We start from the raw sequence: 15057 nt of genomic DNA on the forward strand, positions 1-15057 counted from the left end.
GAACTCCTAAATCATTTAGGCATTTTTTAAAAAGTTACCCTTAGGCAAGATCTACACTAGGAGCACTTTTAATGATATTGCTATGAGATTACAGGAATACTGGCAATACACTGATAGTGTTGTGGATTAGTTTGTACTGGCAAAACTATACTTTTGTCAGTATAGCTTGTTGCAGCCTGCCCCTCTCCCCCAAATGAAATAAGTTATATGGACAAAAGCACAGTTTTCTGATATAACTGCATCTATACTAGGGGTTTAATGATGGTTAGAGATCACATCTCTTCACACCCCTGATTAATACAGTTATGCTATCAAAAGTTTGTAGTGTAGACTGGTCTCAGTCTCTAATGAAATTTGAAAGTGAAATTTACAATGTAATTATAGCCCTTGAAGCAGATTAAATATTTCTAAGATCTTTTTTGTCAAAGTTCTCTTAAGCATATTATTGACAAAGTTGATTTTACTCTCTTTTGAAGGAATGAAATTCAAATTTAAAGAAAAACTGCAGTGACTAATTTTGTGACTGTAGATGTTTCCAGTATACTATTTAAAGAAGAAATGCATAAAAGAGTTTAACATTGTTTGCCTTTGTCACTTGTGTACTCTGCAAAGTTAACCAGGTTCAAAAGCTCTGTGGGGGGCAGGGGCTGTCATTAACCTACAATATCCAGCTAGCACAATGAGACCCTGACCTGACTGAATCCTCTCTGTGCTACTGAGATACAAATGATTGATAAAGAATCACTTTCTGAATCTTGTTAAATGATATACTGCTTAGTTATGATTAAGGTTGCCTTTTAGTCACAGGTATTTTTAGTAAAATTCATGGGCAGTAAATAAAAATTCATGATCCATGACTTTGTACTGTATACCCCTGACTAAATCTTGGGTGCTCTGGGGCAGGGAGTGGCTCAGGGGCGCTGTGGGTGCTTTGGAGGGGTTGTGTGGCCCGATAGCCACCACAGCTGCTGGGGGTGGCGGGCGGAGCCGGGCAGCAGCATGGGCCTGGGACCCCTGATGCTGCTGGGGGGGGCAGTTGGAGGGCTGTCCGGCTCCCTACCTCACTCCATGTGGCTCCCTGGAAGCGACGACATGTCCCTCAGCTCCTAGGCAGAGGCACAGCCAGGGTTCTCTGTGTGCTGCCCCCAACCCTAGTGCTGGCTTCACAGCACCTATGGGTGGAAACAGTGTGCAAAGCTGCCTGGCCATGCCTCTGCCTAGGACCCGAGGGACATGTCACTGCTTCTAGGAAGCCCCCTGAGGTAAGCGTCGCCCAGAGCCCTCACCCCTCCTGTGCCCCAACCTCCTGCCCCAGCCCTGAGCCCTCTCCCACACCCAAATTTCTGCTGCTCCTGGGGTGGGAGAGTGAGGTGGCCTGAGACTGCCCCAGCAGTGGCTGGTGCAGCTGGCTCAAGAGATGTCCAAGCTGCACAGGTGGCCCCTGGACCAGCTGATACAGATGTTACGGGGGTCCTGGAAAGTCACAGAATCCGTGACTTCCTTGACAGACTCACAGCCTTAATTATGATTGGATGAGATGACAAATTTCAGTGCAAGAGATTCTCTTGGCAGGTCTCCTGTTCAAAACGTGCAATAATCTTTTATACTATTAGTATGATACAAAGAAGCCTAAAAAGATGTACAGACGAAAAACAAGCACAACAATGTAGGCTATGTATGAGAAAAAAACTTGCCAGTAGTGAAATGTGTTGAGCTGTGGCATAGTATTTTTATGGAGGTAGTGGAAATCTCATAATTTAGGACTTCTAAAATTGGATTAGATGACTAGTAAACATGGTGTAAGGAAGAAACCTTCATTGGCAGGTATTATCATGCATGTCTTCCTTGGAGACCAGGTTAAACTAATATCAGTAGTCTTAACTTTTAGTTTTCTTTTTCCCCCATGTGTCATGCTGAATTCATCTTCCTACTTGGTGTTACTGTGTCTTCTCCTCTCAGATCCCAATTCAGCAAACCGTTTAAGCAGATTTTAAAGTCTCATTGAAATAAATGGGAGTTAAAGCATGTGTGCTTAACTGCTTTTCTGCATCAAGGACTTAGTTGTTGTTTAGGTAAATAAAAATAGTAAAATTCTTTCCTAGTAAATCAGTCCTTTCAGTCCCTTGATTCTTTTGTTGCTCTTATGTGAAGTCATTCAATTTTGTCCACCTTTTAGATCACGTGAATCTGAGAAATGAATGCAATCCACCAGCAATTTTCTGCCCTGTCTTCTGCCTTTTATTTTCTTGCTCCTGTTTCTGATCTTTCTAGGACCTCCATATATTATTTCTTCATGATGTTTGCAACTCCACTTAGTCAGCTTGGGGTGAGGAAGTAATTTTCCTTCTGGTCAGATTGGCGGAGACCCTGGGTTTTTTACCTTCCTCTGGAGCATGGGCACAGGTCACTTTCTGGTTTGAACTAGAGTCAATGGTGGATTCTCTGTAATGTGAAGTCTTTAAATCAAGATTTGAGGACTTCAGTAGCCCAAGCAGAAGTTATGGTCATCCTACAGGAGATGAAGTTCTGTGGCCTGCAATCTGCAGGAGATCAGACTAGTCAGTGGTTCTCAGTGGCCTGATCAGGACACGTGCATCCAATATGACATCCTACGGGCCAACAGAACTGCATATGTGGCCCACAATGGTAAATAAGTTGAGAACCACTGGACTAGATGATCATGATGTCCCTGGTAACTTTAAAATCTACTGAAATTCACAGAGGAGGGTTCATAATGTGCGGTTGATACCTTCTACCATATTATGAATGAATACGTTAAATAAGGCTGGTTCCAGCAGTACAACGTTAGAAGCCTTCCTTAGCTTAAAATGAAATAAGTTTTTCTGTTTATCATTACCAGAACTAGCTAATATTTTTCAAATGAAAAATGGGCCTTTTTCCTTTGAAAACGACAACCTTTCTCAACCAATTTGGTGGTGAGGGAAATATTCTTTCCCAGCCTCTTCTCCCGCCCCCAAGGTGACTAGTGCAAACCCACAGCAGATCTTAAAACCTGGTTCTACTCTGCTCCCATGTGTGGGATGGAGAGCTGCTGATCAGTGTTTGAGAGAGAGTTCCCCTTCCTCTGGTGCATATGGTGGGTCAGTGTCCCCCTCTGGTCCAGCCATGTCCTGTTCCATTCCACTTAGGTAAGTGCGTCGCCCTTCTGCCTCCCTTGTCCTCTTTTTCCTGCTGCCCAGACAAGTCATTGCATTCAGTTGTGGTGAGCACATTCTTACTCACTTTTCAGAGTACAACTGCACTGAAAGTGAATGTTGTTTTTGTGGATGATGCCTAACTCCCCGTCAACCTGTACAAAATGGTCATAGCAACGACTAACGTTTACAAATGATTCTATATCCAAGCTGGAGAAGGTGTCTAAATAACAATGCTATCTGATCAATGCTATAATGCGAGCAAGTTTCTTGTGGTACAGAAGAATTAAATTGAAATTCTAGAACACAGTAAAAGTAAATGCTTTTCCAGCTATGTCTATACTAGAGTGAAAAGTGGGTTGTTTGTTTGTTTTTTTAAAGCAAGTGACACTATTCGCTACATTGCTGCTTTGAAGTAAAATTCAGAGAGCAGATTTTGCTCACTCTGCGTGTTTTCACTTTTTACCTCAACTTATATACATTTCATTTTGTTTGGAAAAGGGAATACCTGAATTAGTGCACCTGATTGGATACAAAATTAACAGGATACTCCTCCTTAAATAGATTTTAAAAGAGTATCTTAATTTTAAAAATCCTGTTTGGCCCTCCATGTTTGTGTACTGTCAAAGCTTGATTAGGGTGGACAAATTAAATTATAGCAAAGGAATTCAGTGTGCAAATTTTGGTGGCGCAAGTATACTTAACTCTTATGCAGCACTCTTCAACTTTAAAGACATTTTTAAACAGTGGCTAATTTTTAGAATCCTTGAGTATTAAAAAGTCTGTTATATCAAAGTTGTTAAAGGAGTGCTAAAGCATTTTAGATCACCATTGTCTCTTTTTTCACTTAAAGTTCAGCTGCAGAAAACTAATAAAATTAATCTAATTTGCTTGCACCCTGCTCTTCTAGTTCTGGTAAAAGGACATTGCTGCTTTTACCAGATGTCCCAATTGCTTTTATGTTAAGTGATCAACCATGGAGTGAAGTGTGTTTTGGGTAGGTAGACTACTTATTTGTTTACCTCTGTTGGAATTTGTACTATTTGCTATGATGTACATGAACTCTACTATGATTAATTGCATAACAGCCAAACTACATTTATCTTTAACAGAAGGGGACAAAAGAATTTGCAGAAGATTTTAACTGAACAAGAAATTCAGGGAAGGAGACAAAAATGCCGAAACCAGTAAGTAGATGCCTCCTTGCTCTTCTAGAATTTGACATAATAATAGCCATAATGCTCACTGGCCTGTGATCTTGTCAGATCTCATAAGTTAATAATCAAGGTTGGGCCTATTTAATACTTGGAAATGGGCAAGTGTCCAAGATAAAAATCTGGGTACTTCAAAAAGTAGTGATTAGTGTTTCATTTTGTGGGGCCCTACTCTCTGACAATACTGAACTAACATTGCAGCACAGTGTTAGGGGGAATTGTTCTTCTGGAGTTTCTATATTTCAGGTGAAACATAATGGTGAAAAGTGGCTCAGAGATGCACCTCATGTATCTGTTTCATTGCCTATTTAAGTCAGTAGAAGGACTTCCATTGACTTAATGTGTATTGGATTGACCCTGTATGGGGGCTTGCAGGGAAAGGCTTGCTTAGGTGAGCAGTGAGAACAGTCCCTGTGGTGTGGAGGAGTGATGTGCAGCAATGTAATGAAACTTGTATGGCAATTTAGAATGTTATGGCCTCCATTGCACCATAGGACTGGCCTTGATGTCTTTTGGCTTGACTCCTTGGTGGGAATAACTTGGATCTTATTTGTGGTTTGGGACTGTAAATGCGATAGAAAGGCAAGCACACACTTTTCATAGTCTGATTAGCACCTCATTTGCATTGATGTCAGGTCTCATCCCTGTTCCTGCTGAGATGAGGGACACAAACTGGTTAACCCTTAAACTTCAGCTTCTGGAAAGGTTCCAATATTCTTTAGAGAGAATATTATTGGGAGAATATTATTTAGCCACTGAATCATTCTGCCCGAGTTTTAGTAGGACTTTTAAGGCTCTCCTCTACCATCCATAAAGTGGCTTCTAGTTGTCCCTTCATTCTCCCAAGTTTCATTGACATGGAATGGTCAGTTTAAGTATAGAGAATAAGCAACGGGAGCTTGAATGCTATTTGTGCCTTGTACTCAGCCACTGGAATAAATAATTATGGTAATACCTAGCTCTATGCAGCTCTGTTAATCATTAGATTGATAAGAAATTTTGCTGTTGGTTCAGACTTGTCAGTATAAGGAGGTTGTCTTCTTTTATGGCTACACCCTTTCCATTGGGAGCTGTCTGTTAAATGTAGGAAAATACCACAGCAACACATAGACTTGTGACCCATTGATTATTTTGATTCTCTTAATAGGGCTTTCAGTAGAGCTTCCCAACTAGGTGTTGGGAGTTTAGTGGTCCTATAAGACTGAAGAGGGAAGTCTTGGAGGCCATCCTACTGCATTATGGGGATTTTTATGCAAACCCAGATCCATGGAACTACTAAAGCAACTGGGAGACAAGTAGCTTGAGGAGAACCAGGGCTGCTACCTCTGTCTGTGGCCTGGGACCAGAACCTTGAACTTTGGGTGGGCAAAGCTCCCTTCTGCCTTGGCTAGCCAGAGAGAATCCTGGGCAATATAGTTCCAGGGCTGCTGAGAGGAAGGGAGGAAGTAGGATATAAACTGCTTTCTTCCCTCATAGCTGAGACTGAAGGGAGTTAAAAGTGCTGGCGGTCTCTCGAAGACAAGGAAAATTTGAATACCAGATCTCAGAGAAGAATCTAGACTCCTGTTAGGGAGGGGTGCAATTGTTTTATGGGGACTTTTATACAAAACTTCTCAATTTACCGTTTTTGGCTTTGCCAGAAGACTCTGGGGAGAATGCAAAATCCATGGAGGACTAGAATCATAGAATATCGGGATTTGAAAGGACCTCAGGAGGTCATCTAGTCCAACTCCTTGCTCAGAGCAGGACCAATCCCCAGACAGATTTTTGCCCCACATCCCTAAATGGCCACCTCAAGGATAGAACTCTCAGGCCAATGCTCAAACCACTGAGCTATCCCTCCAAGTGAAACAAACACATTAGGGAAGGGAGTTAGGGAAGTACACGATAGTATTTAGGAGAAATGCAGTGGCATTGCCTTCTATAAATTGTCATTTACTGTACCTACTGTTAATATTGTCATTTACTGTACCTACAGTTAATAACTAATGCATAATGCAGGAACACACTTTCACACAGCATTGAGAATTATACTACCTGCTCTCAAGCTTTTCATTGGCTGCTTTTGAAGTGGTGGATGGATTTCTTTTTAGTTTCTTTTTTTTTTTTTCAGTCCTGAATGGCCTAAACAATGGTTATGTTCACGACTTGTCTTTATGAAAATATGTAATATGACATCTACTTCCTTCTAGGACTCCTACTGTTGTGCTTTGGGGTTAGAATGTGATTTGTTTGTTTTCTCTGTGGCCAGTCCTAAGCTGTGGAAGGTCTCTCTCTCTCTGGGCATCTGCCTCACCTCATCTCTCAATTTAAAAACAGCCAACTAACAACCAAAAAAAAATTTTCTCCCGAGTTCATTGTGTATTAAATCCTTGTATGGACCTCTTTTTCGTTGAATGACTTCTCTAACTTTTTATCTGTTCTGTGTTTGTTGATTTTTAGTTCTAATGTATTTTAGACTTCACCCTAAGCCATGACTGGTGCCTTAATTACTGTAGAGCATCTCATGGGTTGGCACTTAATATTATAAAGAGAGAGCACTTTGATAATACTATGCTATAGCTCTTTTTACCTATATCACTATGACTGTTTTAGCTGTCTTCTGTTTTATAATGTCTTGGTTGGAATATGAGTGGTCTAATGTGTAGAATTCAGAGGATCTAACAAATTCTTGCAAATGTGAGATCCTGGGCAATGTAACGCATTCATTGATTTCTTTTTTTTTTTAGGTGACCCTTCATACCAGTGTAGAATAAATTTTGTCTTTGGATCTATGTATAATCAGTCATGAAGCTCATATACATTGTTTCGACTTTGAAAGACTTAGTAGAAAAGACCTTTGCCAAACCGTATTTGGCTTTAATGTATTAGCCTGTTATAAAGAAGTATTTTGTATTTTATATTTCACTATCACCTCTAATAACAGTTGCAGATCACAGTGAAATCCAGAGGGGATCTCAGTTTCACTTTGTGTTTAGATGGAAAATAGATCAAGTTTGGCTGGAATGTTGAACACAGAATCCAGTTGACAGTTTTGTGTCACAGATGAATTTAATAACAGAACCTACCTGGATAATTCTTAGGACTTTCTCAATACTAAGTCTCCTTCTGGGATCATGTTCATGCCACTGCAAATTGCATCTTTTGAGTGGTAATAGAAAGCCATTATTTGAAAGGTGGAAGTGTTGATCACATATACATTATTAGGCCAAATATTTGGAATTAGGACTTTTAAAGATATTAAGGTGATGAGTACTTTATTATCAATCCTAGATATTTCTACTTTCTGTTTGATAATTTAGCATACTTTTTCCACTGAGGCTATATTTGGGATCCAGTGGCCTTCCCATAGGCTATTTATTCAGCAGTGCCTGTACTCGTCTACATACTCAACTCTATTGAGCATCATGGAATTTAGCTCCAGATCCAGTTTTCATTGTAATCTTCCAGCGATTTCAATGGGAGTTGCATCAGGCCCTTAACTCACAAAGGGTAATTATTATCAATGAATGTATGACCTTTTGAAATGTTTAGTTATCTCAACATCCTGAAAGAGTAGAATATTTGTTTAATCTTCTTTTTTCCAGTATGCTCTTCCCAAAAATGAATCAAAATCATTTTAAAATTTGTCATTTCCTCAGATCTTCACCTAAAGAAGAAGCATTGAGACTAAAATTAGACATGGTTACATAACTGTTAATCATTTCATAGCCTAAGAAGATTAGGTTTAATTGACTGTAGCATTTACAGAGAGTAAGAGGGCTTCTACAATTTTTTTTCCCACCAGCTATTTTTGGTTAGACTTTGGAGTATATGCGTACAAAACTCGAAGCCCTAGAAGGAGGAGGATAACACTACATAGGACACCTAATGATGGTAAAGGGTGTAAATGCAGCAAAATAAAAATCAGTATATCTTCCTAAATCTTTTCAGGTATAGAATACAACCAAAAGCAGTAGACTTCAGACTGTAGAACAGTGTTGATATCCTAACATTTTCTTAATTATCTTAAATTTTGGAAGATTATAGTGAATTTTAATAATTAGTATTTAAATTTGATACTTGAATTGAATATAGTGTAAATGGACTATTTCTGGCTAGATAAGGTTTAGTTATATCATTTTTATAGGAAAATCTTTCAAATTTACTTTCCTGTTATGTGGTAGGCCTTGTGGCCTTAGGACAGCCCTGCAAGTGGCCCCTCAAGTTTTCCTTGTGAGTAACCTAGAGGACTCCACTTCAGGCTCTGACTTAAATGTCATCCCCACTCCCTCTCTCTCTCCCCCTCCTCCCCCCCGTGGTCCAGTTTATTACAAAATATCATGCAATAATCTCTAACAAAAATCCCAACACATCGTCCATATTGCCTCCGACCATACAGTCTTCGCTGTCACCATACCCCAGTGTCTTCCATCACAGCTAGGTTCCTTATCTGTCCTCTTCCATCCATCTTCCAGGACAGCCATCCCCAGTCCTTCCACCTGGGGTTGCAATTCAGCTCTTCCCAGTGGGAACTCCTATAGCCTTTCTGCCAGGACGATTCTTGCCAGGAAAGCATCCCTCAAACACCCCCTGGCCCTTCTCACTGTTCCTTGGGGTCCAGCTCTCAAGCAAGAAGATGTCAGTGGATAAGCCCTCCACTGCTGCTCCTTCTTTTTGCCCTCACTGTCCCTGGGCTCTGGCGCTCCAGCATAGAGCCAGCAGGCATGTCCCTCTGTTGCTCCTCTAGCGCAGGCTCTCTGGCTTGGGGAACAGCAGACCATAAAATCCCCTTTTCTGCTCTTCTGCCTTCGGCCTTCTTGCAGGAACCACTTTGTCTCCGGTAGTTCTGATCTCCTAGGGCCCTTCTTCTGACTGACTCAGCTTGCTCTGACTCACCTTTTCTGGCCCCCAGGTGCTGCTCTGATTAATTGGTCCAGCTGGGAGCATCTGGACTTGAACAGGAGAGTTGAGCCCAGTTTCATTTAATGGGCCAGTTACCCTGTTATGAGTAGCTAAATTACAGTTCAAATAGTTCTATGTGGCATTTATTTTTACAGTATAAATGGATATACAGATGGCCAACAGAGGGTATGTGTACACTGCAATGTAAGCCTAGGGTTAATGAGATTTGAGTCCACAAACCCTGGGTTTGCAAGCCCAGCGCTTAAGCTTCCACACTGCATATTGACCATAAGTTTAGAATTTCTGGACCAGGGCCTGTAGGCCAGGGCTTCAGCATCCACGCTGCAGTATGCAGACTGAATCAAAGCAGTTTATGCCAGGCTTCCTGTTGCTCTAGCCCCTGGTTCATGGTGCAGTGTGGGAAAATTTGACTGTCCACCCGGCATGTTACAGGAGGTTATCACAGCCTGCCAGGTTTTCAGTAGATCCTGCTGAGCTGTTTTTTGGGTCTGCATGCTCCCAGCAATTGGATCAAGCAGCAGGGAGGAGTCGCCATTTGTAGAGCTTTTTCTTGCACTTTTACTCCAGCAAATGGGCAGAGCAGCCATGAGATGAGGTGGGCATTCCTGCAGCAGTTTCTGACCTACTAAAGGCACCTGTTGGAGGAGGGCGATACAGGAAAATGAAGCTGACTGATGCTGCTCATGATCTTTATGTAGCCTCTGATGCAACCTACATAGACCAGTACTTCTGGTGCCGGGCTCCAAGCACAGAGTGGTAGGATCACATCGTCAAACACACCTGGGATGACCAGCAGTGAATCCCAAACTTTCCCATGAAGAAAGCTACATTTCTGGGAGCTTTGTGAGCAGCATGCCCCAACCCTCTAGCATTATATGACATGCATGAGGGCATCGCTAATGGCCCGAAGCAGGTTACTGTAACTAAGTGGAAACTGGCTACCCCAAACTGCTACAGGTCTGTTGCGAAATAGTTAGGTGCTGGAAAGTCAATCAAGGGTAAAATGGTTGTGGAGGTTTCTAAGGCAATCAGGCATGTGATTTCCACAAAAGTGGTGGGCATTAACAATATCCCTGAAGTAACTGCTGGTTTTGAGGAATGGGGTTTCCAAATTATACTGGAGCCATTGATAGGATTGCTTCTAGTTTGCCCTCCTCCAGCCCAAGATTACATAAACTGCAAACTACTCCGTTACTATGTAGACCCTTGTGGACCCCACAGGCAGATTTATGAACACCGACATGGGCTGCACTGGAAAAGTTCATGATGCCAAGGTTTTCTGATGACTGGGAGTCTACTTTCATGGACAGGTTGGGACACTATTCCCACTAAATGATATTGTTATAAATGGAGATATTGTTCACACTATTAACATGGGGAATCCTGCGTGCTCCCTTTTGCTTTGGCTACTGCCAAACATACTGATCTTAGCAGGACTGGCAAAAGAAGGTTCAGCTGAGCTTTCAGCAGGTGCATAATGGTGGTTGAATGTCTTGCTGGAGGGGATGGTTTGAGGAGATTGCATACAATGGTATACGGCCCATCTGCAACTGCTAGTAGTAAATATCCACAACAGCCAGAGATGGGAAACTAGATGGGAAAGGGATAGCTCAGTGGTTTGAATGTTGGCCTGCTAAACCTAGGGTTGTGAGTTCAATCCTTGAGGGGGCCATTTAGGGAACTGGGATAAAAATTTGTCTGGGGATTGGTCCTGCTTTGAGCAGGGGGTTGGAGTAGATGATCTCCTGAGGTCCCTTCCAACCCTGACATTCTATGAGTCTGTGAAAGTCTCTGAATTACTACAGTAAATTCTTTCTCAGGTGTCTGAGTGGTGGGTTTTGTGGACATGCTTAGCATCCAACAGATCATCATCATTTGGGGTCAGAAGGGAATTTTCTCCCAGGTCAGATGGGCAGAGACCCGGGGATATTTTCCTTCTTCTGCAGCATGAGGCACAGCTCACTATGCTGGTTTAAACTAGAGTAAATGGTGGATGGATTTGAAGTCTGTAAATCAAGATCTGAGGACTTCCATAACCTTCGGCTGAGTTACAGGTCTTTTACAAGAGAGAGTCAGTGAGGTTCTGTGGCCTGTGATGTGCGCAGAAGGTCAAACTCGATTATCATAATGGTCCCTTCTTCCTGACCTTAAAGTCTGAGTCTGTGGTGCTGTTTACAGACCCATTTGGATGCCTGTGTCATCAATGCCATTATTGTGATTTGCTGTGCTCTTCATAATCTGTGTGAAGCCAAAGGTGAGCCATTTGCCCCTGAATGGAGCTATGACAGTAATGGATTGCTGAACTTGTACACTCAGCTAGAAAGTGCATCTGCCACAGCTAGGGCAGGATGCATCTGGGCAATATAAGGCAGGCATGCTCTGTACTCACATGTTATGGATTTTCATGGGCCAATGAAATAGGGAGAATAGTACGTTTGAGTGTGATTATACAGTCCTTACAGTAAATGAGGTGCTATCACGTCATGCAGTGAAATGTAGGGGGAGAGGTAGATTGCTGTGCATTGTAATTATGAATGACATGATCGCTTATAAACTGTCAGGGACTGGATTTACTGGAGAATTGATGTAGAGCTGTATTGAGAAATAGAGTTTGCATATATCTTCTCAGTTGTCTCTTATCATGTGTTTACGTTAATTATTTGAAGCATACATTATGTAATGTGATGCAGTGATGGCAATAAAATTTCTTAGCAGAATAACCTTATTTTTGAACCTATATTAGAAGAGTACAATATTAAGTCATTGCCAGGTAGGCCAGTTGCCATTAGCGCATGAAAACAATAGTAATAAACCAACACCAAAACTTTTAACAAAGTGCATGGACAAGGCAAACAGGGCCACTGGTTTCAAACAATAAACCTTCTTACTGTTGTGTGTCTCCTGGCTGCCTGTTTTTGCTCCTTCCTATTTGTTGCTGCTTGCAGGGATTGGAGTTGTTCACGGGATGGAGCTTTGTCTGCACAGAAGTGGAAGCTTGCGGGGGGAGGGGGGTGGAATTAGCACGGGGTTGGAGGACTGCTTTTTTCTTCCTCTGGTACTACAACTGCTTGTTGGCCTTGTCCAGAATTTCTACCATCATGGAAACGCTTCTGTTTGGACCTGTCCATGACAGTTCTGCATCCCAGGGTCCTGCTGGAGTAGGCCCACTCTACCAAGGTTGAAGGACCAGCAGAGCTCAAATGTACTAAAAGCAGAACTCAAACAGTACATTGTTGTTTCAGTGCCTCACAATAGGTTCAGTGCCATCTGCAGGCCAAAGTGCCTTGTGGAATCTCAAGGCCAAAAAATGATACTCTGTAAAACTGAGCTTCAGTATATTCTGAGAGAAATGCCTCAGCTCAGTTAATCACAGTGAAAATACTGCACAGTCAATGGCAAGTTACAGTTTACAGTTTTTTAAATAGCTGAGCTCCTTAAGAGGCATGAGGGGAGCTTACTACAGAAGCATTCGCTGTACTTTCAGACCTTGTACTTTCTGGAGGACATTACAATCCGAGAGGTGCGAGAATGGCAAAGGGAAATTTTATTTCAAGCTGCTTGGTTGCAAGCCAGCTGTGTATGCCACAGAGATTTTCAAACTTATGGTGGAGAAGTAGCACATCTCTGAGTGAAGTGGGCTGGTGACCTACAGAAGAGGGCCCAGGAAATATGCCCTTCTCTGAAATGTGATTACCAATATGGAGTTCCTGTTATGTTTGCAGCTATCAGTGCCCGGGATTGGGTCAAAATTCGTGGGGGAATCAACAGAATGCTGTGTCAGTGTTCACATGGATGACTAGCTCCATACGGCACTCAATATAGACTGCTCTGAATGCATCTGCCCAGGGACTACATTCAAATACACATGATAATACAAACTCTGAAACATCTACCAAGCCATTCTTCCTCCTCAGTATGTTTCTGAACTGAATACAACCTCCTGACTGACTTTGATAATTGATTTTGTCATCCAGTTGCTCAAACAGTTTTCTGTTTACAGGCAGCTAATTACAGAATCATAGTGTTAAAAGTGCCTGCATGGGTCATTTAGTCTAACCTCCTGCCAAGATGCAGGATTTGTTGTGTCTAAACAGTCCAAAACAAATGACTGTCCAGCCTCCTTTTGAAAACCTCCAGTGAAGAAGCTTCCACAACCTTCTGAGGCAGTCTGTTCTTTTATCTTACTGTTCTTACAGTTAGGAAGTTTTTTTTTCCTGAGATTTAATCTAAATCTGCTATGCTGTAGTTTGAACCCATTGCCTCTTGTCCTGCACTCTGAGGCAAAAGAAAATGACTGTTCTCCATCTTTTTTTATGGCACCTTTTCAAGTATCTGAAGACCGCTGTCATATCTCCACACTCCCTCTTAATCTCCTCTCCCAAACTAAAGCCAGTTCCTTCAGCCTTTGCTCATATGGCTTGCATTTCATCCCTTTAACCAACTTTGTCGCTTGCATTTGGATACATTATGGTGTGCCCAATTTGTAGGGTATGGCATACTAAAAGGGAAGGCAAGTGTTCTTATTTTGAATTACCTGACTAATGTCTGTAAGAATGTGCATGTTTCTAGTAAAAAATTATTTTTAAATGCTTGTTTCCCTGTTTGTGCTTCATTTTGAATTCCATGTGGTGGTAGTGATGAGAAGGGGGATTTACACTAGAGCACTGGCATGCAATATGCCTTTAGTGGATACACACTGTTGCCTGTGGCTTGAAATACATTTTGGAATGGGTAAAAAACCAGAAATCCCTCTCACCCCAGTATTATTAACAAAAACCATGGAGTAACAAACTTACCTTGTTGCCTCCATGGAGCATCAAAAAACTCCTGAGTAGAGACCCAGAATGTGATGCAGCTGCTCTAGTGGAATTCTCCTCAGGAACTGATTTTGAATACAAGAGTCACTTCACCATCCTCATCCGGCATTTGCTGACTTCTCTCTAGTTCTATACTGTATTAAAGGGTGAGAAGGTCATCATCCCAGCTGATCAGACTGTCATGAAATGCTGGTGGCTCAGTGCAGTACATTTGGTCCCTCATGAAAGGGTCAGGATGATGATGAGTTCCCAGAGGTGTGGTGGTTATCCCTGGCTTGCCAGTAGGTGGTTGTGAGCTGCTTAATCTGTTTCTAGCACTGGTCCAGTGAATCCTCAGTGCTGCCAGTTTCTTCGCTATTAGCTGCTATGCATGGTCATTCCTGGAACTCTTGCTAAAGTCAAACTGTTTGCTCGCCTTGCACCGGAGACTGATCAAAATCTGCTTGTGCTCCCATAGCCAGCTTGCAGCATGCTTGACAAAGCAGTTCTTTGTGTCAATGGCCATTACAAACAGTAGAAGGTTCACTCTGCAATTCAGTGGTCGGAACAAAATGCAAAGGTTGAAAGTTGATTGGCCGGTCTTGGGATAGAAGGGACAAAGGACATTGTCCCATGGGATTGTTGGTGGATTCTCAGGACCCAATAAATGAATTTAGAGAAACTAAATGAATTCTTTGCGTCGGTCTTCATCGCTGAAGATATGAGGGATATTTCCAAACATGAGCCTTTCTTTATATGTGACAAATCTGAGGAACTGTTTCAGAATGAGGAGTCATTAGAGGAGATTTTGAAACAAATGGATAAATTAAACAGTAATAAGTCACCAAGACCAGATTGTATTCACCCAAGAGTTCTGAAGGAACTCAAATGTTAAATTGCAGAACTACCAACTATGGTTTGTAAACTATCATTTAAATCAGCTTCTCTGCCAAATGACTAGAGGATGGCTAATGTGACATCAATTTT

General features: G+C 41.9%; 1 protein-coding gene across 2 annotated transcripts in view; it reads left to right on the forward strand.

Annotated features, from left to right (window-relative positions):
• RDX (radixin) overlaps window positions 1-15057 on the forward strand; it is a 100213-nt gene that overhangs the window by 13747 nt on the left and 71409 nt on the right. For both annotated transcript variants that reach the window (XM_050928005.1, XM_050928012.1), the window contains exon 2: window positions 4268-4342. In XM_050928005.1, the coding sequence (XP_050783962.1) occupies window positions 4331-4342 (12 nt within the window). In that variant the 5' untranslated portion in view covers window positions 4268-4330. The remainder of the gene's footprint in view (window positions 1-4267; window positions 4343-15057) is intronic.

Source organism: Gopherus flavomarginatus, chromosome 1 (genome assembly GCF_025201925.1).
Source record: "Gopherus flavomarginatus isolate rGopFla2 chromosome 1, rGopFla2.mat.asm, whole genome shotgun sequence".
Taxonomy (NCBI): domain Eukaryota; kingdom Metazoa; phylum Chordata; order Testudines; family Testudinidae; genus Gopherus; species Gopherus flavomarginatus.